General features: G+C 41.8%; 2 protein-coding genes across 4 annotated transcripts; both read left to right on the top strand.

The window, feature by feature from the left end:
* The first annotated feature begins 2405 nt into the window (after positions 1-2405).
* On the top strand, positions 2406-13439 carry LOC138608333 (major histocompatibility complex class I-related gene protein-like). Of its 2 annotated transcripts, XM_069680895.1 has the most exons (7): positions 2406-2525; positions 4309-4575; positions 5297-5575; positions 5716-6018; positions 7035-7273; positions 12339-12449; positions 12666-13439. In XM_069680895.1, exons 1-7 carry the CDS (start codon positions 2468-2470, stop codon positions 12714-12716), a joined length of 1308 nt encoding a protein of 435 aa, XP_069536996.1. In that variant the 5' UTR covers positions 2406-2467; the 3' UTR covers positions 12717-13439. The 2 variants fall into 2 exon arrangements, with proteins under 2 accessions (XP_069536996.1, XP_069536997.1); XM_069680896.1 differs by lacking the exon at positions 7035-7273.
* Positions 3936-25791, top strand: LOC138608334 (major histocompatibility complex class I-related gene protein-like). 2 transcript variants are annotated; one of them, XM_069680898.1, is made up of 6 exons: positions 3936-4015; positions 21983-22249; positions 23265-23543; positions 23684-23986; positions 24695-24805; positions 25428-25791. In XM_069680898.1, the coding sequence occupies exons 1-6, from the start codon at positions 3988-3990 to the stop codon at positions 25451-25453; spliced, it is 1014 nt and encodes a 337-aa protein (XP_069536999.1). In that variant the 5' UTR covers positions 3936-3987; the 3' UTR covers positions 25454-25791. The 2 variants fall into 2 exon arrangements, with proteins under 2 accessions (XP_069536999.1, XP_069536998.1); XM_069680897.1 differs by lacking the exon at positions 3936-4015 and adding an exon at positions 20294-20386.
* Positions 25792-25959: the final 168 nt, after the last annotated feature.

The following is a 25959-nucleotide window of genomic DNA, read 5'->3' as shown; positions in this document are numbered from 1 at the left end:
TGTTGAATTTACTGCAAATTGCAACACAACCACTCTTCTTCTCTTGCTCAGTGAAAGCAGTCTGGCTTTTACTTTCAGTTACTGGATTGTTTGACACAGTTTTGTTTTAGTTTTTTCAGACTTTTTTCAGACTCACTAAAGTATTTTGAACAAATTATCTTTGCTTCTGCTGTTGTTTTATCTCCAGGTTCACACCAGTCACTGTGTTTTTCAATTCCATTCCGGGTTTTTATGAGCACCATTAGACCAACAGCATGTGCTCATACTTAACCTAATGAGGCTTAACCCTGGTGTTCTCTTTTAGGCTTACTTACCTTACTCCAGGACTCCATAGTCACCGACTAACTAAGCTAAACTTAGGCCACGTCCATGAAAGCCACTTAAATTTCCTGGTTTAACTAGTACACATTAAGGCCTACTCCTGGCTTAATTAAAGCCTTGTCTGTGAAACCGGCCCTTAAAGTTTTACTGTCAAATGGTCAAATGTTTTGAAGTTTAAAGAGTTTTTCAACTAAGTTTTATAACCTATTTTGAAGAGTTTTTCAACCATGTTTCATTACCTATTGGAGATTGAAATGAAGTTGCTGACAAGAGGGTTCTGGGAGCTTTTTTGCCACAACTCCACCTGATTGTATCACATGCTTTTTCAAAGTCGGCTATAAAAATCTAACCAGGCAACTGATTCTTATCATAATATTCAATTACTTCAAGAAGAAACCAGATATTATCTTCTATGAATCGACCCTCCAGAAAACCAGTTTGATCAAAGTGTATTAAATGTTGAATAACCTTCTTTAATCTAAGAGCAATACATTGAGCTAATATAGCAGCATCACAGCACAAAAGTGTCAGGGGTCTCCAATTCTTTAATTTCACAGGATCTTTTGCCTGGCCGTCTGCATCATGTTTTAGCATAAGAGAGATTAACCCTTCTCTCTGGGAGTTAGACTGCTGTCCGATTTCAAAGGAAAAGTTAAAACAGGCTAACAAAGCCTCCTTACTTTCCGGAAAGAAAGTTTTATAGACCTCCACAGGTATCCCATCTAATCCAGGAGACTTTCCATTGTGAAAAGAATGTATTGCATCATATAACTCACTTTCACCAATAAGACCCTCACATAATACACGTTGTTCATCTGTAAGTTTAGGATGAGGGCAGGATTTCATAACATCCAGCAAAGAGAGATTCACTGATCGGGTTTCTTCATCATTAAAAATATTAGCATAATAGTTTGTTATTGTTTTAAGAATATCATTTGTACTGGTAACTTCTGTTTCATTTTCAACCCAAATTTTATTCATGTGTTTCCTGGATATATTCCTTTTTTCAAGCTGCAGAAAGTATTTAGTGAATTTCTCACCATATTCCATGTAGCTTTAGTTCTACGTATTCTCCATTTGATTTTATGTTGATAACTCTTTTTGTTTGAGATCAAGTAACTGTTGATTGACCTTGGTGAAACTTGACTTCATGTTCTTTGACACGTAAAGCGGTTATGTGACAGGAAGCTTAAAGGAATGTTTTCCCAACATTTAATCGTCCTGATATTTTGATTAAATATACTTCCCTGTTTCACCAGTTGTCTGTGTCCCTTTGCCTCCATTTTATTTTTATTTATTTTTTATTTAGCCTTTATTTAAACAGGTAATGTCGTTGAGACACGGGGTCTCATTCTCAAGAGAGACCTGCTTGGACAGCAGCAACACACAGAGTGACAGACAGACAGTAATCATTACTCTAAATACTTTCCATTATCACTTTCACTGCACTTATCTTACACACTCAAAGGTCACAATGAGATCAAACATTACCTTTAATCAAAACAAACTTTTAAAAGAGTTTAATTCTTTGTCTTCACCATAACATCTATCCTTTATCCATCAGTACACATATATGTTGATTTTACTCTTCTAATCAATCAGAACACATCGAGCAAAGCAGACATTTCTTACTGATGCATGTTGATTCAATAATAATTTAATCAATACTTTCACAGTACAAATAACATATGATACTATGGGGGAAAATATACTGAACATTTTTTTAATGACTTGCTAAAATTGGCCTTTATTCCACAAAACAGACTTTAAGCAGTTTTCGGGTGCACCTCTACTCTAAACAGATTACCTGGGGCCCTTCTGCCACCGTCAGTACGGTAAAAAGAAATAAACTGGTTATATTTGTATGTAGGGAACATGGGTTATCAGCTTCAGTAGCTTTACACTAAAGTTTTTTAAATATATCTATTCTGTAGTTTTATACAGAAATCTGTAATTTATTTCGGGTCTGTAATCAGTATTTGATAAAACACTTGAATTGTCATTTAAAAAAAAACATAATGAAAGAAAAGTTTGTCTCAGTCAATAACAAACACGCCCCACAGCACGCTGCCAAGTATGAAAGGAAAGCGTGAAATCAGTCGACCGTCTCTCACTTATCCAAACTTAGCTACTTGATGATTGTAAAATGACGTTTGTGAAAATCGTATTCGTGTTGCTCCTGTTCTGTGATGTTGCATCGACAGGTAAGATCACTTCCTGATTATTAATTTATCTAACAGGGACAGTGCGCATTCAGGAACATTAACATTAATCTGGTTTCTGTGACAATGTTTATCATTTCTTGCTGTGGAGCGCGGAACACTGTGAATTTCGGTGTCGGAAAGAATAACTCAAAGAATAGACTTTTAAGCTACAAATTGTTTCACTCTTGGAAAAGTTGAACTCTAGCAGAAGCTCCTCTGGGCGGAGAGATCGAGTTTGATCAAAAACTACTCGGAGGAAATAGTTGAAACCACTTGAAATGATTACATTGAAAATGTAAACGTCATATTAAATTATAATGAAATATAATTCAAAATTGACATGGAGCAAAGAAAGGCAGTTAATTGAGTTTGTTGCTTAAAGCCCCTGTTAATCAAAATCCTTCTATGTAATTTAGGGTCTTATGTACATACTAGTAAGTATCTAAAAAGTTTTAGAAATTAGTTTAAATCCAAACTCGAGTTATTGCCATTCTTTCTTTGTTAACTTCCTTGACATTGGGGTTGAATTGGGCGTGGTTATGTTAGGATACTTATTATGTCATACATTTCCTTGAACCAATCAACCGCAGTTGTCCCGCCCTCACAGGCGCAATAACACTTCTCAGCTCGTGATCAGTCTTCCTCTCTGAGTCTGAGCTAACTCGTGTCCACATACCCTGAACGTCTCTGCACATACCTGTTGCAACTAGCTTCCTAACGATCGCCTTCTTCCCCATCATGCCTGTGTGTGCCAGGAGTCACAGGACATCAATCACTCGCGAAGTCTTGGCAACCAAATAAACAACAGCGGGACCAGTTTACTTCTAACGGCAAAAGAGGGTCCGCTCCGCATCGCTGACATCGGCATACATATGCAGTTCTAATGTGCAATGTAAACAATCTTTGTGCCCATATCAGCTGTGCGCTCAGTATCAAACTTTCAGCTCCCTGGCGATCTCCCTCCAGCAAGCTGCACAATATTATACTGAAATGAGGAGATAAAAGTCCATCAAACTCCACTGAGCGGGGCCAGTAGCGGTGCAGAGAGCACAGGTGCAGGTGTGTTGGGGTGACTGAAGCAAAGTGATCAGATTAAAGTCATTTGTGAATTAAAACTTAATGAGGTGAAGAAGAGAGAACAATGAAAGTGTGGAAGTAAGAAATAACCATGTAGAAAGAGGCTAAGTCTACATGTGATGTGCTTCTCACAAAGCCTGTTATTAATTAGATTCATTATTTTAATCACCTGACAGCAATAGTTTTGATATGATGTGCACATGCACACATACCTGGGTGGTACAACAAACCCTCTACCCTGCTGCTGAAAACAATTTCCTTTCCCATGCGCCATTGTTGTGTTGACAGTTGCCACGAGAACGCGGTCAGGCGGACGTCGGCAGGTGTCAATCAGCACAGGATCTGCCACGCCTACACAGTCCTGAGAAATGTTCTGAACAGCCAAATGAGCCGATTTTCAACACGATTTTCTGGTGATTTATTTTCACTCAGATTTTTGTGGATACTTTATGACTCACTCAACTCTGATATCATATATGCATTTTTGCTGTTTGAAGCCGAGTTTCCAGGGCCTTTAAAGTGCCCGCTTGGCCACAGCAGGTCATAGGAAAGTGTGATGAATGTCTGCTGTGGTTTTTTGTATACAATTATCATCAGTCAGACACCTGCAGATGACAAAATAATCTTTAAGAGCAAATCTCTGCTCTATTATTTTTCACCTTAGTTTGACAACCCAAAGGCTGAAAACTCTTTCTCTGTCTAACAGTCAAACACTCCCTGAAATTTTTCCTCACTGCATCTTCTGGAGTCCCAAACTTTCCCGAGTTTGTGGCTATCGCGATGGTTGATGAAGTGCAGTTAGGATCCTGTGACAGCAACATCAAGACAGTAGAACCAAAACAGGACTGGATGAAAGAATTATTCAAGGATGATCCAAAACAGCAGGAGTGGTATTCTCAGGAGTGTCTGTGGAACCAGCACTTCTTCAGAGCCAACATTGAGGGCTTAATGCAACGCTTCAATCAAAGTGGAGGTACAGTACGTTTAACTTCACACTGAACTTTTGGTTTTAATGTGCAATTTTCTTTATAAAACTCAACTTTATAATCTGTCTGTAAAAACAACACAGGAGACTGACTGGACTGCACTTTACATGGATGATAAATGACCACAGTAGGTGCAAAGGCTCTGGACCTGAATCAGATGACTTACTGTGTTGGTCATTTAGTTTTTACCACTTGATCTGTATAAAATAGTATCAGTACAATGCATCAGCTTTTATTAATTCTATTTAAAGACTGTATTATTTACAGTACTCTCATTTTAAAGCATTAGTAGTCTTGACCATAAAATATAATGGTTCTAAAACCTTAGTGGTTAGACAGCAGCTCCTGAGTAATACTCTGTCAGTCTGTCTAAGTCCTTGGTAAGTCACACTGTATGAGGGCAGAAGTGGTCTTTTTCTATCCTTGTTTGTTGTTCAGTTTCACAGCAATGCCCACATCAGGGTGGACTTTGTTAGAGGTCAGCCATCATACCTGTTATTCACCTTTCTGACGAGCTGGAGATCTGGTCATGCAGGTTGTAGATTAGTTTGAAGACAGGAATTGAATCTGATTCTTTTACAGTCTGCTCTGCACATCAGCTCACTACCTGAAGTATGCTAGCATTGCAACCACAAGATGTGATATCATCTATTAATAGCCAACTTTGCTGGAGTGTCACTTTTCCTGTTGTCTCTGTCACTCTGTCAGGTGTCCACGTTTTTCAAAGGATGAATGGCTGTGAGTGGGATGACGAGACTGGAGAGATTGTTGGTTTTCACCAGTTTGGTTATGATGGAGAGGACTTCATTGCATTGGACCTGCAGACACTGACATGGACTGCTCCAAAACCACAGGCTTTCATCACCAAACTCAGATGGGATGCTGACAAAGCTAGATTAGAATCTAATAAACACTACCTCATCTCCAAGTTCCCCAGCTGGCTGAAGATGTACTTGCACTATGGGAGGACGTATCTGCAGAGAACAGGTAGAATTAAGGACCCAATGTACTGTTGCATTTTCTGTTTGTAATGCAGCATGCCAATGAAAATGAAAGTGTAGGATATACAATTTCTCCATCCTTGAGTCTCAGTATAGACTCTTCTGTTTCCCTCTGCCTCCCTACAGAGCTTCCTTCAGTGTCTCTCCTCCAGAAGACTGCCTCTTCTCCAGTCAGCTGCCACGCTACAGGTTTCTACCCTGACAGAGCCGTGCTGTTTTGGAGGAAAGATGGAGAGGAGCTTTATGAAAATGTTGAACACGGAGAGATCCTCCCCAACCACGACGGATCCTTCCAGACTAGTGTTGAACTTGACATTTCATCAGTGAACACTGAAGACTGGGGGAGGTACGAATGTGTGTTTCAGCTCTCTGGTGTGAAGGAGGACAATGTCACCAAACTGGACAAAGCAGCGATCAGAAGCAATGAAGGTAAGGCTGGTCTCAGTGTAACCATTGACTGTATGAAAGAGGTGGACAAAGCCACTGGGACATCACTGATTAGTTTTTAAACCCTTCTTTAGCTTCTGTAGAAGCCTTAAGTTTGGCATTTTGGCCGTAGCCATTTTGTTTTGGGGTTTTTTAGCCAAAAGGGACCATATTTTGAGAACCGGGTGGATACAGGATTCCTACCTCTCTATCCTGGATGATAGGCATCTAACTTGTCAACTACAGGTTGCAAAGCCCAAATAAATGTCCTGCTTCAGGGTGTATTTGACTGTAAATGAGACCATAATTTGCTAAATGAACATCATGCTGTGTTGAAGAAGACTTGAAACCAGAGATTGAGACCATAAACTCATTAGGAAAATGTTTACTGAGGGAATAAATCAAGAGAGAAGGAGGACCATTTTCCAGTCTGAATCAGAATGACTAAAAAGTGTGCATTTAAACCCAACCACACTGTAGGGTATAGCATCCACTTTCACTGTGTTATTTAATTGCTTTATATGAAGTGTAGTATCCTCTGATTGATGGGTGTTTTTTAGCCTGTCCTTTCACAATTCACCATTTTTTCACATTCATTGGAAAATTGTGGACTTCCTGTTTGGTTTTAGGTTTGGGTGCAAGAGGCTTTTTTGTAGGTCTTGACATGCTAAATCTTCATACCAAATTTCGCACATGAAGGTGAAAGTAACCTCAATGGGGACCCCTTATTGAGATTTCCAGGTGGCGCTATTGAGCCACTTTGCCGCGCCCGTGTTTGAGACCCATAAAATATCCCATTTATTGCCACTTCTGATGTGCCTGCACAGTTTCATGAGTTTTTGAGCATGGTAACCCCCTCCAAAATGTGATTTAAGTGGATTGTGAAGAATAATTGTCACAGTTCATCTCTGCCTCACCACTCTGCACCTGCCTGCCTCAATCTGCCAATCAGACACACCCCTCTCATCAAGCCAACTCCACTCACCTGTGCTCTCTGCTCTGCTCTGGCTGCATTTAAGCCCCAGCTCCACTCTCACTCATTGCCAGATTGTTCTCGATGCTTGCACCAGACTCACCAGCGTTTCTCTGCCTGATCTCCCGGTTTCGACCCTGCTTGCCTCCGACCATCCTGCCTGACCGATCTCCTGGTAATCACCTCAGCCTTCCGTCCCCGACCACGATCCTAGCCTGTCCCTTTCTGGATTCTGCCTGTCTGCTCACTTGGCTATCCGGTGATTACCTGATTCAGCTCTACATAGTGAGTGTCACTCTCGTCTCCTCTGTGGCATCCTGCAGTTCTGTGACTCTGATTATCCCTTCACTGAGTGAGTACAAGACTGAGTTTCACGGACGTTACTCACCAGTATCCTGGTTTGGTTCGGCTGAACCTAATCTACAATCCCCACCAGAGACTGTTAAAGGCCAGCGGCCAGAAGACAGACTGTTTTACCTACTGCCATTGATTCCTGCTCTTGTGTCAATAAAGTTTGTTACCAACGATACCTGCCTGTCTTTGTGCTGCTATTGGGTCCAAACCAGACCCCTTACAGTACAATCTGGCCAAAAGAATGGACCCAGCGCACAGCCCCGATCCACTGGCTCGCCTAGACCGGTTGGAGACCCAGCTCCAGCATCAAGAGGCGATGTTAGCCTCCACCACGGCTAACATTCAGTTAGCGGCAGCTAACCAAGAGCAAGCGCTAGCCACGCTATCCGCCCAGGTTCAACAACTCACCGCGACCCTCGCCCAGTCCATCTCTCCGCCAGCTCCTCCGAGTCATCCTCCTCCACCAGCTCCGGCATATCCTGGTCCGGCCTTAGAGGCTCGAGTGGGAGTCCCGGAACGCTACGCCGGGGACCCAGAGGGTTGCAATCCATTCATCACAAACTGTTCAATCCTCTTTGCTCTGCAACCCCACACCTTCGCCTCCGAGGCAGCTAAGGTGGCATTCACGATCAATAGCCTGACAGGTCGCGCTCGGCTGTCGGGAACAGCCGAGTGGGAACGCCACACGCCCGCTTGCTCCTCCTTCAACGCCTTCACCACCGAACTCCGCAAGGTGTTCGGTGTAGCATCCCGAGGTCCCAACGCTTCCGGGGGTCTCCTGGGTTTCAGACAGGGAGCCTGCTCGGTGACTGACTACGCCATTGACTTCCGTATCCGGGCTCGGAGGAGCGAGTGGAACCAGGCGGCTCAGGTGGACGCCTTCCTGTTGGGGCTGGCCGACTACGTCAAGGACGAGCTGGTGTCCTACGACCTTCCTGCCTCTCTCGACGATATCATCGAGCTGGCTTCCCGTGTGGACAGACGGATTCAAGCTAGACACCGAGAGAGACGGCAGGGACGAGGGGAGGGGCTTCCGGCTCCTCGTCCTCCAGTTTCTCCCAGGTCCTCAACTCCGCCCGCCAGCACACCGAGGAGGGATTCTGAGCCCATGCAGATCGGCCGGGCCAGCCTAACACCACAAGAGAGAGAGAGGCGCCGCAGAGGGAACCTCTGCCTCTACTGTGGTCAGCCCGGACACTTCATTTCCAGGTGTCCGGCAAAAGGTCAGGCTCACCGGTGAGGGAGGAGGTCCCGGTGAGGCACACATCTAAACCCTCCTCAATCTCACGTCCCCTGTGCCAGGTCCGACTGCTGCTACCCCAAGGCTCTCAGACTCTTGCCACACTCATAGACTCTGGTTCAGACGCTAACATCATCGACGACGACCTAGCACTTCAGCTAGGTGTCGGTCGAATTCGCCTGCCAGTTCCTGTTCCTGCCAATGCCCTGGACGGTCACCTCCTGGGGACTGTCACCCACCAGACGGTGCCCATCCACATGCTCCTGTCTGGCAACCACCACGAGACTATCCAGTTTCACATCCTGTCCTCTCCTCGTCACCTACTCCTCCTGGGATTCCCCTGGCTTCGACGTCATAACCCACACATAGACTGGACCACGGGGGCGATTCTGGGTTGGAGCCCTACTTGTCATCAGGTCTGTCTAAAGCAAGCCACCGCTCCCCAGTCATCTACCTGTTCCAGTCCTGCTCCAGATATGTCGGGGGTCCCCGCTGAATACCTAGACTTTCGAGAGGTCTTCAGCAAAGCCAAAGCAACCTCTCTTCCCCCGCATAGACCCTACGACTGCGCCATCGACCTCCAGCCCGGTTCTGCTCCCCCCAGAGGCCGCCTGTACTCCATTTCCGCCTCTGAGAGAGGGGCCATGGACACCTACATTAATGACTCTTTGGCCGCAGGCATCATCCGACCCTCATCATCTCCGGCAGGGGCGGGCTTCTTCTTTGTGGCAAAAAAGGACAAGACGCTCCGCCCCTGTATCGACTATCGAGGACTGAATGACATTAGGGTGAAAAACCGTTGTCCCCTGCCCCTCATCGCATCAGCATTCGAGCTCCTGGAGGGAGCTACAGTCTTCACCAAACTCGATCTACGTAACGCCTACCACCTGGTCCGGATCCGAGAGGGAGACGAATGGAAGACGGCGTTCAACACCCCCACCGGCCACTATGAGTACCTGGTGATGCCTTTTGGTCTCACTAATGCTCCTGCCGTCTTCCAGGCCCTTGTAAACGACGTACTCAGAGACATGCTTAACAAGTTTGTTTTCGTCTACCTCGATGACATCCTGATCTTCTCCCGATCCAAGGACGAACACATTCACCATGTCCAGAGGGTTCTCCAACGTCTCCTGGAGAATTCACTCTTCGTCAAAGCTGAGAAGTGTGAATTCCATGTTGCATCCATCTCCTTCCTGGGGTACGTCATAGGGAGGGGGACCGTCCAGATGGACTCTGCCAAGGTCTCCGCTGTCACCTCCTGGCCCAGTCCGGACTCCCGTAAGCAGCTTCAGCGTTTTCTGGGCTTTGCCAACTTTTACCGGAGGTTCATCAGAGGGTACAGCACGGTGGCAGCCCCCCTCACGGCCCTCACCTCCTTCAAGGTGCCCTTCCGGTGGTCTTCGGCCACCAATGAGGCTTTCCGGTCCCTGAAGACACGTTTTACGACGGCCCCCATCCTCATAATGCCTGACACCGAACGACAGTTCGTGGTCGAAGTGGACGCCTCCGACGTGGGAGTTGGGGCTGTTCTGTCTCAGAGGGCCGCCATCGACCAGAAGCTACACCCCTGCGCCTTCTTCTCCAGGCGGTTGACCCCGGCCGAGAGAAACTATGATATTGGTAACAGAGAGTTACTAGCAGTGAAGTTGGCTCTGGAGGAGTGGCGACACTGGTTAGAGGGGACCAAACTGCCGTTCCTGGTGTGGACAGATCACAAGAACCTTGAGTACATCCAGTCAGCCAAGAGACTGAACTCCCGCCAGGCCCGGTGGTCACTCTTCCTGACCAGATTCAACTTCTCTCTCTCATATCGGCCGGGGTCCCGCAACGTCAAGCCTGATGCCTTGTCTCGGCAGTTCCAGGAGGAGGAGAGGGAGGCTGGTGAACCCAATACCATTCTTCCAGCCTCACGTCTCATCGCCACACTTACCTGGGAGGTGGAGGAAAGGGTCAGAGCTGCCATCCAGGACCAGCCCGGACCCAGTTCCTGTCCACCAGAACGCCTGTATGTTCCACCTGACCTCCGGTCCGAGGTCCTCCAGTGGGCTCACAGCTCCAAACTCACCTGCCACCCTGTGATCCAGCAGACTAAGGAGGTCGTACAGCGTCGCTTCTGGTGGTCCACTCTGGCGGAGGATACTCGGAGCTTCGTCAACGCCTGCCCCACCTGCAACCAACACAAACCTACGCTCCAAGCTCCTGCTGGTCTTCTGCACCCACTACCAGTACCTCATCGTCCTTGGTCACACATCTCCGTGGACTTCGTCACCTTCGTCTACCACCATTCTGACGGTTGTGGACCGGTTTAGCAAGATGGCCCACTTCGTGCCCCTGCCCAAGCTCCCTTCAGCCAAGGGGACTGCTAAATTGTTGCTGAGACATGTGGTCCGTCTCCATGGCATCCCAGTGGATGTGGTTTCTGATCGGGGCCCCCAGTTCGCCTCTGTTTTCTGGAGAGAATTCTGCTCGCTCCTGGGGGCCACCGTCAGTCTCTCATCAGGATACCATCCCCAGTCTAACGGCCAGACGGAGCGCAAGAATCAGGAGATGGAGACGGCACTCCGCGGCATGACATCACAATCCCCATCGTCTTGGTCCGAACAGCTCCTGTGGGTGGAATACTCCCACAACACCCTGACCAGTTCTGCCACTGGTCTCTCTCCCTTCCAGTGCGTATATGGCTACCAGCCACCTCTGTTCCCAACCCTAGAGAGAGAGACTTCCTGTCCATCCGTCCAGGCCTTCATCCGCCGCTGCCGTAGGACCTGGATCCGAGCTCGAGCTGCCCTCCTCAAAGCCGCTGGTCGCTATGCCTCTGCCTCCAACCGCCACCGCTCCCAGGCTCCAGAATATCAGCTAGGTCAAAAGGTTTGGCTCTCCACCCGTGACCTTCCCCTGAGGGTGGAGTCAAAGAAGTTGGCCCCCCCGCTTCATTGGTCCTTTCGAGGTGGTCAAGATCATCAACCCGGCAGCGGTGAGACTCAAACTCCCCAGATCTATGCGCGTCCATCCCACATTCCACGTCTCCATGATCAAGCCGGTCCGAGAGAGTGCCCTGGTCCCCGCCGTCCCACCTCCTCCACCTCCTCGTTTCATCGACGGAGGCCTCACCTACACGGTCCGCCATCTCCTGCAGTCCCGCCGACGTGGGAGGGGTCTCCAATACCTGGTGGACTGGGAGGGATATGGCCCCGAGGAGAGATCCTGGGTCACATGCAAAGACACATATTGGATCACTACCTCATCAGGGACTTTCATCAGCGTCACCCCGATCAACCCACCAGAACCAGTTATATCCCCAGACCACGGACTCCACCCCCCCGGCCATCCCATCGCTCAGAACCATCGGATGATGAGTCCGACGCTGATGATGGGTGCAACAATAACCCCCTCTCTGACGCGGACGACACATTCCCTACAGTTGAGGATGAGGGGATGGAGGTGGACGTCTCGGACGAATATTAACCCTCCTCCGGACCCCCTCCACCCACCCAGCTCTGCATTGGATTTTGTTTGGGTCGTCAGGAGCCGCCCCTTAAGGAGGGGGTTCTGTCACAGTTCATCTCTGCCTCACCACTCTGCACCTGCCTGCTTCAATCTGCCAATCAGACACACCCCTCTCATCAAGCCAACTCCACTCACCTGTGCTCTCTGCTCTGCTCTGGCTGCATTTAAGCCCCAGCTCCACTCTCACTCAGCATGGCTTGTTAGGTTGAAACACTGTGAATGAACGATAATGGTTTGTTTTGATTGCAGGCTCTCCCTCAGGGTTTCCCGCTGGTCTTGTTCCTGGAGTCATCGTTGGACTGCTGCTCCTTCTGCCTGTCTGCATTGTTGGACTCTTCATCTGGAGAAGAAACAATAATGGTGAGGAACACATTTTTTATATCTCCTGATGAATTTAGAATAAATACCTGTGACAGTCTTGTCTTGCATATTTTGCATTGTATTTCTGTTAAGTAGTCAATTAAGTCGATAAGTGATTGTGAAGCCCACTGAACAGATTTTCCATTTTTGTTGTTTCATAAATTCTGAATGTTGATCAAATGTAACATGTGGTGGTATTTTTCATTTGTATTTCAGGGTTCCAGCCGGCTAACAGGAAGTAATATCCAGTTCACCATAAAGCTTTAATGTTCTGCGTCATGCGGACACCAATATTAGTAAGATTTATTCGCTCTTTGTCTTGACAGGAGAACAGTGCTATGTTCCATGTTTTTAACATTTTTCTTGCTGGCAATATTTAGTAAAATAATTGTAACTGAAAAGCCCATAAATAGGTAGAACACGATGATTGACAGACAAAATGTCTTCAACCAGGGAAGAGGAGTGTCGAACACATCTTTCCAGCATGTTTGAAAATGATGGGGATGAGAAATCATATTCTCAGAGGATATGAAATGATGATACATGGCAGTGTTTATTTTCCACTTCACCAGCCATTTGTAATTGTTAATGCACGGGCGGCAGACATGTAAATGAAGTTGTGATTTTTTAATCATATTTCTCCATGATGAAGGTAATAACAACAATGAACTATAACTGGAATGGAGTATGCAAAGAAGCTGATGTTAACAAAGCTTATGAGTTATTTTTACATATATTTACATCTTTATATGACAAAAATTGTCCATTACTGCAGTTTAAGAAGAAGAAGTACTCAGACAAGCCGTGGATATCAAAGGGACTGCAAAATGCATGTAGAAAAAAAACAACTCTATATAGGCAATTTATGAAATACAGAACATTAGGGGCAGAGCAAAAATACAAGAAATATAAAAATAAGTTGATTAATATTATAAGGACATGTAAGAAGGATTATTATTCCAAATTACTAGAAAATAATAAAAATAATTCAAAAGGAATTTGGAATATATTAAAAAGTATGATCAGTAAAAGGCAAACCAAGCCAACTTATCCAGAATATTTTTTTGATAACATGACAATTAAAGATATGAATGACATGGTTGACGGATTAAACAATTTCTTTGTAAATGTGGGACCAAAACTAGCAAAGGAAATAAATTATACGGGACAGAGATCTGCTGATGAGGACTGCGAAGAGAGATACCCATATTCAATTATTTTGGGAACTGTAGAAAAAAAGGAAATGATTGATATTGTAAATAAGTGTAAGAATAAAACGTCCACAGATGGGAATGATATTGATATGACTCTGGTAAAGAAACTGATAGATGGAATTGTTGATCCACTAACACATATATGTAATTAATCATTTAAAACATTTATATTCCCAGATAAAATGAAAGTTGTCAAAGTCATCCCATTATATAAAGCTGATGACAAACATCTTTACACCAACTATAGACCGGTTTCCTTACTTCCTCAGTTCTCAAAATGACTAGAAAAGCTCTTTGCGTCAAGACTGGACAGTTTTATTGAAAAGAATAACTTGATAATGGACAGTCAGTATGGTTTTAGAGCAGACAGATCGACTTCTATGTCTTTAATGGAATTAGTGGAGGAATTAACAGGATGTATAGAAAATAAAAAGTATGCCGTCGGAATATTCATAGATTTAAAAAAAGCATTCGATACAATCGACCACGAGATATTGCTTAAAAAGATGGCTAGGTATGGTGTGAGAGGAGTGGCTTTAGATTGGCTGAAAAGTTATTTAGAAAATAGGAGGCAATTTGTACAGATGGGTCATCACATGTCAAAGTGCTTAAACATTACATGTGGTGTCCCACAGGGGTCAGTCCTGGGCCCTAAATTATTTATAATGTACATCAATGATATTTGTAAAGTATCAAATGTATTGAAATTTGTTGCTTTTGCCGACGACACAAATATTTGTTGTTCTGGGCAGGACTTGCAGCAGCTCTTGGAGGTGGTTGAGAAAGAAATGAGCAAACTGAAATGTTGGTTCGGTATAAATAAATTATCTTTAAACTTGAGTAAAACCAAATTTATGGTATTTGGAAATGGTAAAATAAATGCAAATATCGAAGTGAAAATTGAGAATGCGGTAATAGAAAGAGTGTATGAAAACAAGTTTTTAGGGGTTATAATAGACCACAAGCTCTGCTGGAAGCCTCATATAAAATGTCTGTGTACCAAGATTTCAAGAAGCATTGGAATCTTGGGTAAAGCAAAACACATTTTGAATCAGGTAATACTTCACACACTGTATTGCACACTTATATTACCATATCTTCTCTATTGTGTGGAAGTATGGGGTAATACTTACAAGACCACCCTACAAAAGATATGTATACTGCAAAAAGAGCAATAAGGACAGTTAATCATGCTGGGTATCGTGAGCACACGAATCAACTATTTTTATTGTCACAAACCTTGAAATTGATGGATTTAGTCAAATTTAGAACAGCACAGCTTATGTATAAAGCAAGTCACAAAGTACTACCAGGTAACATTCAAAAAATGTTTATGGAGAGAGAGGGAGGATATAACTTAAGAGGAAAACTTAATTTAAAGCAGCCTTATGTACGCACTACTCTTAAAAGCTTCTGTGTTTCAGTTTATGGGGTAACCCTGTGGAATAGTTTGGAGGAAGAAATCAAAAGAAGTAAGACCATTGTACAGTTCAAGAAGAGATATAAAGAAAAACTCATTAATGAGTACAAAATGAAGGAGCTCTATAATTATAATTATAATTAGATAATGAATAGATTTTATTGTTAAGCATAGTTTATTTTTACTTTTTTGTGATTTTATTTTATTATTACTATTGTGTATGTATATATATGGATATATGTTTGTATGTGTATATATTTGTATGTATATATATATATTTATTTTTCATGTTATTTTAGATTGATAAAAGTTTTTTTATGAATGATATTGTAAGGAAGGGGCAGGATTAAATAAGCATCTGCTTCTTTCTGCTCCTTCTCGAACCCTTTTTTTGTGTTTTCTTTTGTTTATATTGACTGTAAGATTTGACAGTTTATGTTTGTGTTTTCTTTTTATTATGTAATTTCATGTGGTTGATTGTTCGAGATAAATAAACTCAACTCAAAAATAATAATAATATATTTTATTTATATAGCGCTTTAAAAGGTACTCAAAGGCACTTTACATGAAAGAAAGAACAGAAGCAACAATAGCAAATACATTAAAAACAAAAACAATCAAAGTATTGGTGCAAGGTATTGCAGACAATAGCTAGGCATAGCAATGACTTGTACCTACCTCCCCATATTTGAACATCAACGAATCAAACGAAAGTAAATCTCCTTTGACATCTAATATGTCATTCACAAAATAGATCTGTTTATTTGAAAGAAAGAAGCACAAAAAAGGTGAGTCAATTTTTCATTGAGCAAGCGGATAGTTGAAAAAAGGGAAAACATTTTCCTGCGAATGAATCACTTCAGGAAAGAAATAATTTGGATGAAAACCAGGGGGGATTATTATACCATCTCTGTACACATGACGCTTTCAGACTGCGATCCAGAGCCGAAAGATTTATTAAACCAAGGCCACCATTCTCACATGTATTATACAAAGAGCTACGTTTAATTGTTTCTGGTTTACCGTCCCAAATAAATCTAAAGAGTTTCTTTTCATAGGTTTTAAAGAAGGTAACATCCTGAGAGGGCAAAGACAATAGATAATATGTAAACTAAGAAACTATTAAGGAATTGATTATTGCAACTTTGCCATCAATACTTAAATGTTTCCCCTCCAGGCCTGGAGAATTCTGTCAACCTTTTTGAGTTTCACATCATAATTTGTCTGAACTAAAAGCGTATTATCTACTGGAATATGCATTCCTCAAAGACTCACTGGATCATCAGCCCATTTAATCAGACTCTGGCATGGTATCTGAAAATGTTGATACTCCAGGGATCCAATTTTAAGAATGCAACATTTTTCAAAGTCTGGCTTCAATCCTGATAGAGAAGCAAAACAATTGAAGTCAGAAATAAGGGTCTCCAATGAGAGAGCATCTGGATTTAGATGAAAGGAAGCATCATCTGCATAAAACGAGGCTTTTGACTCCATTTGATTCATCACTAAACCTATAATATTTGAGTTATTTCTTTTTTTCATGGCCAATAATTCTATTACAAGTATAAACAAATATGGTGAAAGAGGACAGCCTTGCCTTCCCTCTAGAAAGTTTAACTGGGTCAGAAATGTGCCCATTATTAATAATTGTGCTGAAAGGATTTTGATCTAATGTACGTATCCATTTAATAAAACAATCACCAAAATTATAGTATTGTAGGCAGTGATATAAAAACTCCCCCTGTTGGAAAAAGGTTTGAAACTTTACAAGCAAATGTTTTTGAGAAAAAGTTATAAAATCAAAAGTTTTATAATCAAATGTCTTAAAGTGAAGGTTTTACGGTCAAATGTTTTAAAGTTAAAGTCGAGGTGAAATGAAAAATTTCATTTTAATCCTTTTCAATCACATCCCCGGTAATATTGTGCATCTATTTGACAATATAGGCCAAAAAAAATAGAGAAAATCCATTTCTTCGTATTCTTATATCAAAATCAGATAATTTTTTCTTCCTATAAAAAAAAATATCACGTGTGCTTACGTAGGCTAGAAGCAACCAATTTCAACCAATCAATCTGCAACATTTAGCCGCAGAGCACCAAGAACGTTCGGTCAGTTAGCTAGCTACTGCGCTGTGGAGAACTACTGTCTACGCCCACTTATCAACGATCAAATCAAATCCCTCCAATCACATGTCCCGCGTGCACATCCTGTTTCACTCGGAAATACGTCACGATGCGGAAGCTAGATACTCTCGAAATGTCGATTCAGCTCGACTTAAAGGTTTTACGGGCAAATGTTTTAAAGTTAAAGTTTTACTGTCAAATGTTTCAAAGTTAACGTTTTACAGTCAAATGTTTTAAAGTTAAGGTTTTACGGTCAAATGTTTCAAAGTGAACGTTTTACGGTCAAATGTTTCAAAGTTAATGTTTTACGGTCAAATTGTCAAATGTTTTAACGTTAAAGTTTTACGGTCAAATGTTTCAATGTTAAAGTTTAACGTTCAAATGTTTTAAAGTGAAGGTTTTACGTTCAAATGTTTTAAAGTTAAAGTTTTACGGTCAAATGGTCAAATTTTTTAAAGTTAACGTTTAACGGTCAAATGTTTTAAAGTTAAGGTTTTACGGTGAAATGTCTTAATGTTAAGGTTTTACGTTCAAATGTTTTAAAGTTAAAGTTTTACGGTCAAATGTTTTAATGATAAAGTTTTACGTTCAAATGTTGTAATGTTAAAGTTTTACGGTCAAATGGTCAAATGTTTTAAAGATAAGGTTTTACGTTCAAATGTTTAAAGTTAAGGTTTTTACGTTCAAATGTTTTAAAGTTAAAGTTTTACGGTGAAATGTCTTAAAGTTAAGGTATTACGTTCAAATGTTTTAAAGTTAAAGTTTTACGTTCAAATGTTTTGAGGTCAAATGTTTTAAAGTTTTACGGTCAAATGTTTTAAAGTTCAGGTTTTACGGTCAAATGTTATGAAGTTAACGTTTTACGGTCAAATATTTTAAAGTTAACGTTTTACGGTCAAATGTTTTAAAGTTAAAGTTTTACGGTCAAATGGTCAAATGTTTTAAAGTTAAGATTTAACAGTCAAATTTTTTAAAGTTAAAGTTTTACGGTGAAATGTCTTAATGTTAAGGTTTTACGTTCAAATGTTTTAAAGTTAAAGTTTTACGGTCAAATTTTTTTAATGTTAAAGTTTTACGTTCAAATGTTTTAAAGTTAACGTTTTACGGTCAAATGTTTTAAAGTTAAGGTTTTACGGTCAACTGTTATTAAGTTTAAAGAATTTTATAACCTATTTTTAAGAGTTTTTCAACCATGTTTCATTACCTATTGGAGATTGAAATTAAGTTGCTGACAAGAGGGTTCTGGGACCTTTTTTGCCACAACTCCACCTGATTGTATCACATGCTTTTTCAAAGTCGGCTATAAAAATCTAACCAGGCAACTGATTCTTATCATAATATTCAATCACTTCAAGAAGAAACCAGATATTATCTTCTATGAATCGACCCTCCAGAAAACCAGTTTGATCAAAGTGTATTAAATGTTGAATAACCTTCTTTAATCTAAGAGCAATACATTGAGCTAACATACGAGCATCACAGCACAAAAGTGTCAGGGGTCTCCAATTCTTTAATTTCACAGGATCTTTTGCCTGGCCGTCTGCATCATGTTTTAGCATAAGAGAGATTAACCCTTCTCTCTGGGAGTTAGACTGCTGTCCGATTTCAAAGGAAAAGTTAAAACAGGATAACAAAGCCTCCTTACTTTCCGGAAAGAAAGTTTTATAGACCTCCACAGGTATCCCATCTAATCCAGGAGACTTTCCATTCTGAAAAGAATGTATTGCATCATATAACTCACTTTCACCAATAAGACCCTCACATAATACACGTTGTTCATCTGTAAGTTTAGGATGAGGGCAGGATTTCAAAACATCCAGCAAAGAGAGATTCACTGATCGGGTTTCTTCATCATTAAAGATATTAGCATAATAGTTTGTTATTGTTTTAAGAATATCATTTGTACTGGTAACTTCTGTTTCATTTTCAACCCAAATTTTATTCATGTGTTTCCTGGATATATTCCTTTTTTCAAGCTGCAGAAAGTATTTAGTGAATTTCTCACCATATTCCATGTAGCTTTAGTTCTACGTATTCTCCATTTGATTTTATGTTGATAACTCTTTTTGTTTGAGATCAAGTAACTGTTGATTGACCTTGGTGAAACTTGACTTCATGTTCTTTGACACGTAAAGCGGTTATGTGACAGGAAGCTTAAAGGAATGTTTTCCCAACATTTCATCGTCCTGATATTTTGATTAAATATACTTCCCTGTTTCACCAGTTGTCTGTGTCCCTTCGCCTCCATTTTATTTTTATTTATTTTTTATTTAGCCTTTATTTAAACAGGTAATGTCGTTGAGACACGGGGTCTCATTCTCAAGAGAGACCTGCTTGGACAGCAGCAACACACAGAGTGACAGACAGACAGTAATCATTACTCTAAATACTTTCCATTATCACTTTCACTGCACTTATCTCACACACTCAAAGGTCACAAGAAGATCAAACATTACCTTTAATCAAAACAAACTTTTAAAAGAGTTTAATTCTTTGTCTTCACCATAACATCTATCCTTTATCCATCAGTACACATATATGTTGATTTTACTCTTCTAATCATTCAGAACACATCGAGCAAAGCAGACATTTCTTACTGATGCATGTTGATTCAATAATAATTGAATCAAGTCAACAGTACAAATTACACATGATACTATGGGGGAAGAATAAAGTTTGAATAAATTGCTAAAATTGGCCTTTATTCCAGAAAACAAACTTTAAGCAGTTTTTGGGTGCACCTCTACTCTAAACACGACGGCAGCTCACTCAGACTCTCTGGGGCCCTTCTGCCACCGTTAGTACGGTTAAAAAAAAAAAAACTGTTTACAATGTAGGGATATGTCGAGAACATGGGTTATCTGCTTCAGTGGCTTTACACTAAAGGTTTTTAAATATATCTATTTGGTAGTTTTATACAGAAATCTGTAATTTATTTCGGGTCTGTAATCAGTATTTGATAAAACACTTGAATTGTTATTTAAAAAACGAAAATGAAAGAAAAGTTTGTCTCAGTCAAGAACAGACACGCCCCACAGCACGCTGCTCAGTATGATAGGAAACCGTTATATCAGTCGACCGTCTCTCACTTATCCAAACTTAGCTACTTGATGATTGTAAAATGACGTTTGTGAAAATTGTATGCGTGTTGCTCCTGTTCTGTGATGTTGCATCGACAGGTAAGATCACTCCCTGATTATTAATTTATCTAACAGGGACAGTGCGCATTCAGGAACATTAACATTAATCTGGTTTCTGTGACAATGTTTATTATTTCTTGCTGTGGAGCGCGGAACACTGAATTTCGGTGTTGGAAAGAATAACTCAAAGAATAGACTTTTAAGCTACAAATTGTTTCACTCTTGGAAAAGTTGAACTCTAGCAGAAGCTCCTCTGGGCGGAGAGATCGAGTTTGATCAAAAACTACTCGGAGGAAATAGTTGAAACCACTTGAAATGATTACATTGAAAATGTAAACGTCATATTAAATTATAATGAAATAAAATTCAAAATTGACATGGAGCAAAGAAAGGCAGTTAATTGAGTTTGTTGCTTAAAGCCCCTGTTAATCAAAATCCTTCTAACTGTGTAATTTAGGGTCTTATGTACACACTAGTAAGTATCTATAAAGTTTTAGAAATTAGTTTAAATCCAAACTCGAGTTATTGCCATTCTTTCTTTGTTAACTTCCTTGACATTGGGGTTGAATTGGGCGTGGTTATGTTAGGATACTTATTATGTCATACATTTCCTTGAACAAATCAACTGCAGTTGTCCCGCCCTCACAGGTGCAATAACACTTCTCAGCTCGTGATCAGTCTTCCTCTCTGAGTCTGAGCTAACTCGTGTCCACATACCCTGAACGTCTCTGCACATACCTGTTGCAACTAGCTTCCTAACGATCGCCTTCTTCCCCATCATGCCTGTGTGTGCCAGGAGTCACAGGACATCAATCACTTGCGAAGTCTTGGCAACCAAATAAACAACAGCGGGACCAGTTTACTTCTAACGGCAAAAGAGGGTCCGCTCGGCATCGCTGACATCGACATACATATGCAGTTCTAATATGCAATGTCAACAATCTTTGTGCCCATATCAGCTGTGCGCTCAGTATCAAACTTTCAGCTCCCTGGCGATCTCCCTCCAGCAAGCTGCACAATATTATACTGAAATGAGGAGATAAAAGTCTATCAAACTCCACTGAGCGGGGCCAGTAGCGGTGCAGAGAGCACAGGTGCAGGTGTGTTGGGGTGACTGAAGCAAAGTGATCAGATTAAAGTCATTTGTGAGTTAAAACTTAATGAGGTGAAGAAGAGAGAACAATGAAGGTGTGGAAGTAAGAAATAACCATGTAGAAAGAGGCTAAGTCTACATGTGATGTGCTTCTCACAAAGCCTGTTATTAATTAGATTCATTATTTTAATCACCTGACAGCAATAGTTTTGATATGATGTGCACATGCACACATACCTGGGTGGTACAACAAACCCTCTACCCTGCTGCTGAAAACTATTTCCTTTCCCATGCGCCATTGTTGTGTTGACAGTTGCCATGAGAACGCGGTCAGGTGGACGCCAGGTGTCAATCAGCACAGGATCTGCCACAGCAGGTCATAGGAAAGTGTGATGAATGTCTGCTGTGGTTTTTTGTATACAATTATCATCAGTCAGACACCTGCAGATGACAAAATAATCTTTAAGAGCAAATCTCTGCTCTATTATTTTTCACCTTAGTTTGACAACCCAAAGGCTGAAAACTCTTTCTCTGTCTAACAGTCAAACACTCCCTGAAATATTTCCTCACTGCATCTTCTGGAGTCCCAAACTTTCCTGAGTTTGTGGGTATCGTGATGGTTGATGAAGTGCAGTTTCTATACTATGACAGCAACATGAAGACAGCAGAACCAAAACAGGACTGGATGAAAGAAGTATTCAAGGATGATCCAAAACATCAGGAGTGGTATTGTCAGAGTTGTTTGGGGGCCCAGCACTTCTTCAGAGCCAACATTGAGGACTTAATGCAACGCTTCAATCAAAGTGGAGGTACAGTACGTTTAACTTCACACTGAACTTTTGGTTTTAATGTGCAATTTTCTTTATAAAACTCAACTTTATAATCTGTCTGTAAAAACAACACAGGAGACTGACTGGACTGCACTTTACATGGATGATAAATGACCACAGTAGGTGCAAAGGCTCTGGACCTGAATCAGATGACTTACTGTGTTGGTCATTTAGTTTTTACCACTTGATCTGTATAAAATAGTATCAGTACAATGCATCAGCTTTTATTCATTCTATTTAAAGACTGTATTATTTACAGTACTCTCATTTTAAAGCATTAGTAGTCTTGACCATAAAATATAATGGTTCTAAAACCTTAGTGGTTAGACAGCAGCTCCTGAGTAATACTCTGTCAGTCTGTCTAAGTCCTTGGTAAGTCACACTGTATGAGGGCAGAAGTGGTCTTTTTCTATCCTTGTTTGTTGTTCAGTTTCACAGCAATGCCCACATCAGGGTGGACTTTGTTAGAGGTCAGCCATCATACCTGTTATTCACCTTTCTGATGAGCTGGAGATCTGGTCATGCAGGTTGTAGATTAGTTTGAAGACAGGAATTGAATCTGATTCTTTTACAGTCTGCTCTGCACATCAGCTCACTACCTGAAGTATGCTAGCATTGCAACCCAGTACCGTGCTAATACCAAGGGCAGAGAGTGTGACTACCAACCCCCACAGCTGTGGCCTGTCCATATCCATGTGCATCCATGACACGTTCAGTGTCAGTCTTGTAATGCTCATCATCAAGACAGCTCTGGTTCCCTTCTGGATTTCCTTTCTGCATTGGCTCTGAGGTTTAGAGGATATGGGCTGTGTCAGGATCTCAGCAGTCTCTCTGTTGTTTAGCCGTCCGCACCGACCACATGATAATTAGCTGCATCATCCAATAACTGCGTTCTGTGGGTCAGTCTGTCTCTGTAGTTAAGATGTGATATCATCTGTTAATAGCCAACTTTGCTGGAGTGTCACTTTTCCTGTTGTCTCTGTCACTCTGTCAGGTGTCCACGTTTTGCAAAGGATGAATGGCTGTGAGTGGGATGACGAGACTGGAGAGATTGTTGGTTTTAGCCAGTATGGTTATGATGGAGAGGACTTCATCGCATTGGACCTGCAGACACTGACATGGACTGCTCCAAAACCACAGGCTTTCAGCACCAAACTCAGATGGGATGCTGACAAAGCTAGATTAGAATCTCATAAATACTACTTCACCTCCAAGTTCCCCAGATGGCTGAAGATGTACTTGCACTATGGGAGGACGTTTCTGCAGAGAACAGGTAGAATTAAGGACCCAATGTACTGTTACATTTTCTGTTTCTAATGCAGCATGCCAATGAAAATGAAAGTGTAGGATATACAAATTCTCCATCCTTGAGTCTCAGTATAGACTCTTCTGTTTCCCTCTGCCTCCCTACAGAGCTTCCTTCAGTGTCTCTCCTCCAGAAGACTGCCTCTTCTCCAGTCAGCTGCCACGCTACAGGTTTCTACCCTGACAGAGCCGTGCTGTTCTGGAGGAAAGATGGAGAGGAGCTTTATGAAAATGTTGAATACGGAGAGATTCTCCCCAACCACGACGGATCCTTCCAGACTAGTGTTGAACTGAACATTTCATCAGTGAACACTGAAGACTGGGGGAGGTATGAATGTGTGTTTCAGCTCTCTGGTGTGAAGGAGGAAAATGTCACCAAACTGGACAAAGCAGCGATCAGAAGCAATGAAGGTAAGGCTGGTCTCAGTGTAACCACTGACTGTATGAAAGAGGTGGACAAAGCCACTGGGACATCACTGATTAGTTTTTAAACCCTTCTTTAGCTTCTGTAGAAGCCTTAAGTTTGGCATTTTGGCCGTAGCCATTTTGTTTTGGGGTTTTTTAGCCAAAAGGGACCATATTTTGAGAACCGGGTGGATACAGGATTCCTACCTCTCTATCCTGGATGATAGGCATCTAACTTGTCAACTACAGGTTGCAAAGCCCAAATAAATGTCCTGCTTCAGGGTGTATTGATGGTGTGGTGTAAGACTTGAAACCAGAGATTGAGACCATTGAGACCACCAGGTGAAAGTAACCTCAATGGGGACCCCTTATTGAGATTTCCAGGTGGCACTATTGAGCCACTTTGCCGCGCCCGTGTTTGAGACCCATAAAATATCCCATTTATCGCCACTTCTGATGTGCCTGCACAGTTTCATGAGTTTTTGAGCATGGTAACCCCCTCCAAAATGGGATTTAAGTGGATTGTGAAGAATAATAACAATCCTAACAAACACAATAGGGTCCTCGCACCCGTTGGTGCTCGGGCCCTAATCAAAGGAAATTAAAAGAATAAGTTCCAGGACTTACACGATGGAAACCCTTTCAGAATCACACAGCATGGCTTGTTAGGTTGAAACACTGTGAATGAACTCTAATGGTTTGTTTTGATTGCAGGCTCTCCCTCAGGGTTTCCCGCTGGTCTTGTTCCTGGAGTCATCGTTGGACTGCTGCTCCTTCTGCCTGTCTGCATTGTTGGACTCTTCATCTGGAGAAGAAACAATAATGGTGAGGAACACATTTTTTATATCTCCTGATGAATTTAGAATAAATACCTGTTGTTGCAGCCAATTTAGACTTGTGTAGGTTTGTGTGCGTGAATGTGGGTGTGTGTTCAGGATAGGCACTATGGTTGCTAGTGGTTACCTGCACCGCTGTGGGCATAGGTGGTGATTAGTCACATGTAGGCTAGATAGGGGAGACACAGGTGATCAGTAATTAGGGACATGAGTATCAGTGGAAGCCACACAGTTCTTCAACCGTGTCTGTGTGTGTGTCGAGTAAATGAGTTTTTGGTACAGTCGTTTTACACTCGTCTTTTTGTAGGTGTTTTTAATGTTTTTGATCTAATAAAGTGTTAAACGCATACGATGGAGGACCTCATTTTTACACACCAGCATGAGTTGGAAAGGCTTCACGTTCCCTCAAGTGGCATTTTTTGTGGATATGTTGCCGCTACACCTGTGATAGTCTTGTCTTGCATATTTTGCATTGTATTTCTGTTAAGTAGTCAATTAACTGGATAAGTGATTGTGAAGCCCACTGAACAGATTTTCCATTTTTGTTGTTTCATAAATTCTGAATGTTGATCAAATGTAACATGTGGTGGTATTTTTCATTTGTATTTCAGGGTTCCAGTCGGCGAACAGGAAGTAATATCCAGTTCACCATAAAGCTTTAATGTTCTGCGTCATGCGGACACCAATATTAGTAAGATTTATTCACTGTTTGTCTTGACAGGAGAACAGTGATAATTTGAAGAGGAAGCTGAACTCCACCGAGTGAGGAGTCAATAAAATCACAGCAATTTCTTAGAATTCTTAGGCTTAGACTTTCTGTTAGGACAAAGAAATCGCAGAGCAAGCCCTATTATTTGTTCAAGACAACTTTTGGACTGACTTCATTATCTAAACTTTGCCAAGCACTACAAAGATATTCAAAAACATGTTTTGATCATCTTGAAAGCCCCAAATAACATGAAATGGGGATAAAGGTAGAAGGATTGCCAGGGGTCCGTTTCACAAAGGGAGGTAACTTAAGCTCTCGGTCAGTTACCGTAGTAACAGACTCTATGAACCTAACCTGGTCGCGAGCAGGTTTTCTTCAGGAAACTCAGAGTTTCGCTCTGTCTCCTCCCTCTAGAATATAAAACCGATTCGGTT

Source organism: Semicossyphus pulcher, unplaced genomic scaffold, assembly GCF_022749685.1.
Source record: "Semicossyphus pulcher isolate SPU_LCO1_2020_fin unplaced genomic scaffold, fSemPul1.0.p SCAF_5, whole genome shotgun sequence".
NCBI classification, from domain to species: Eukaryota; Metazoa; Chordata; class Actinopteri; order Labriformes; family Labridae; genus Semicossyphus; species Semicossyphus pulcher.
This window is presented reverse-complemented; position numbering and strand designations above follow the sequence as displayed.

Excerpts from the sequence above, each read along its gene's own strand:
- LOC138608333 (XM_069680895.1), top strand. The coding sequence starts at position 2,468 with ATGACGTTTGTGAAAATCGTATTCGTGTTGCTCCTGTTCTGTGATGTT. Across the intron at positions 2,526-4,308 it reads CTGTGATGTTGCATCGACAG|TCAAACACTCCCTGAAATTT; the intron begins GTAAGATCACTT and ends TCTGTCTAACAG. Across the intron at positions 12,450-12,665 it reads CTGGAGAAGAAACAATAATG|GGTTCCAGCCGGCTAACAGG; the intron begins GTGAGGAACACA and ends TTTGTATTTCAG.
- LOC138608334 (XM_069680897.1), top strand. The coding sequence starts at position 20,329 with ATGACGTTTGTGAAAATTGTATGCGTGTTGCTCCTGTTCTGTGATGTT. Across the intron at positions 22,250-23,264 it reads ACGCTTCAATCAAAGTGGAG|GTGTCCACGTTTTGCAAAGG; the intron begins GTACAGTACGTT and ends TCACTCTGTCAG. Across the intron at positions 24,806-25,427 it reads CTGGAGAAGAAACAATAATG|GGTTCCAGTCGGCGAACAGG; the intron begins GTGAGGAACACA and ends TTTGTATTTCAG.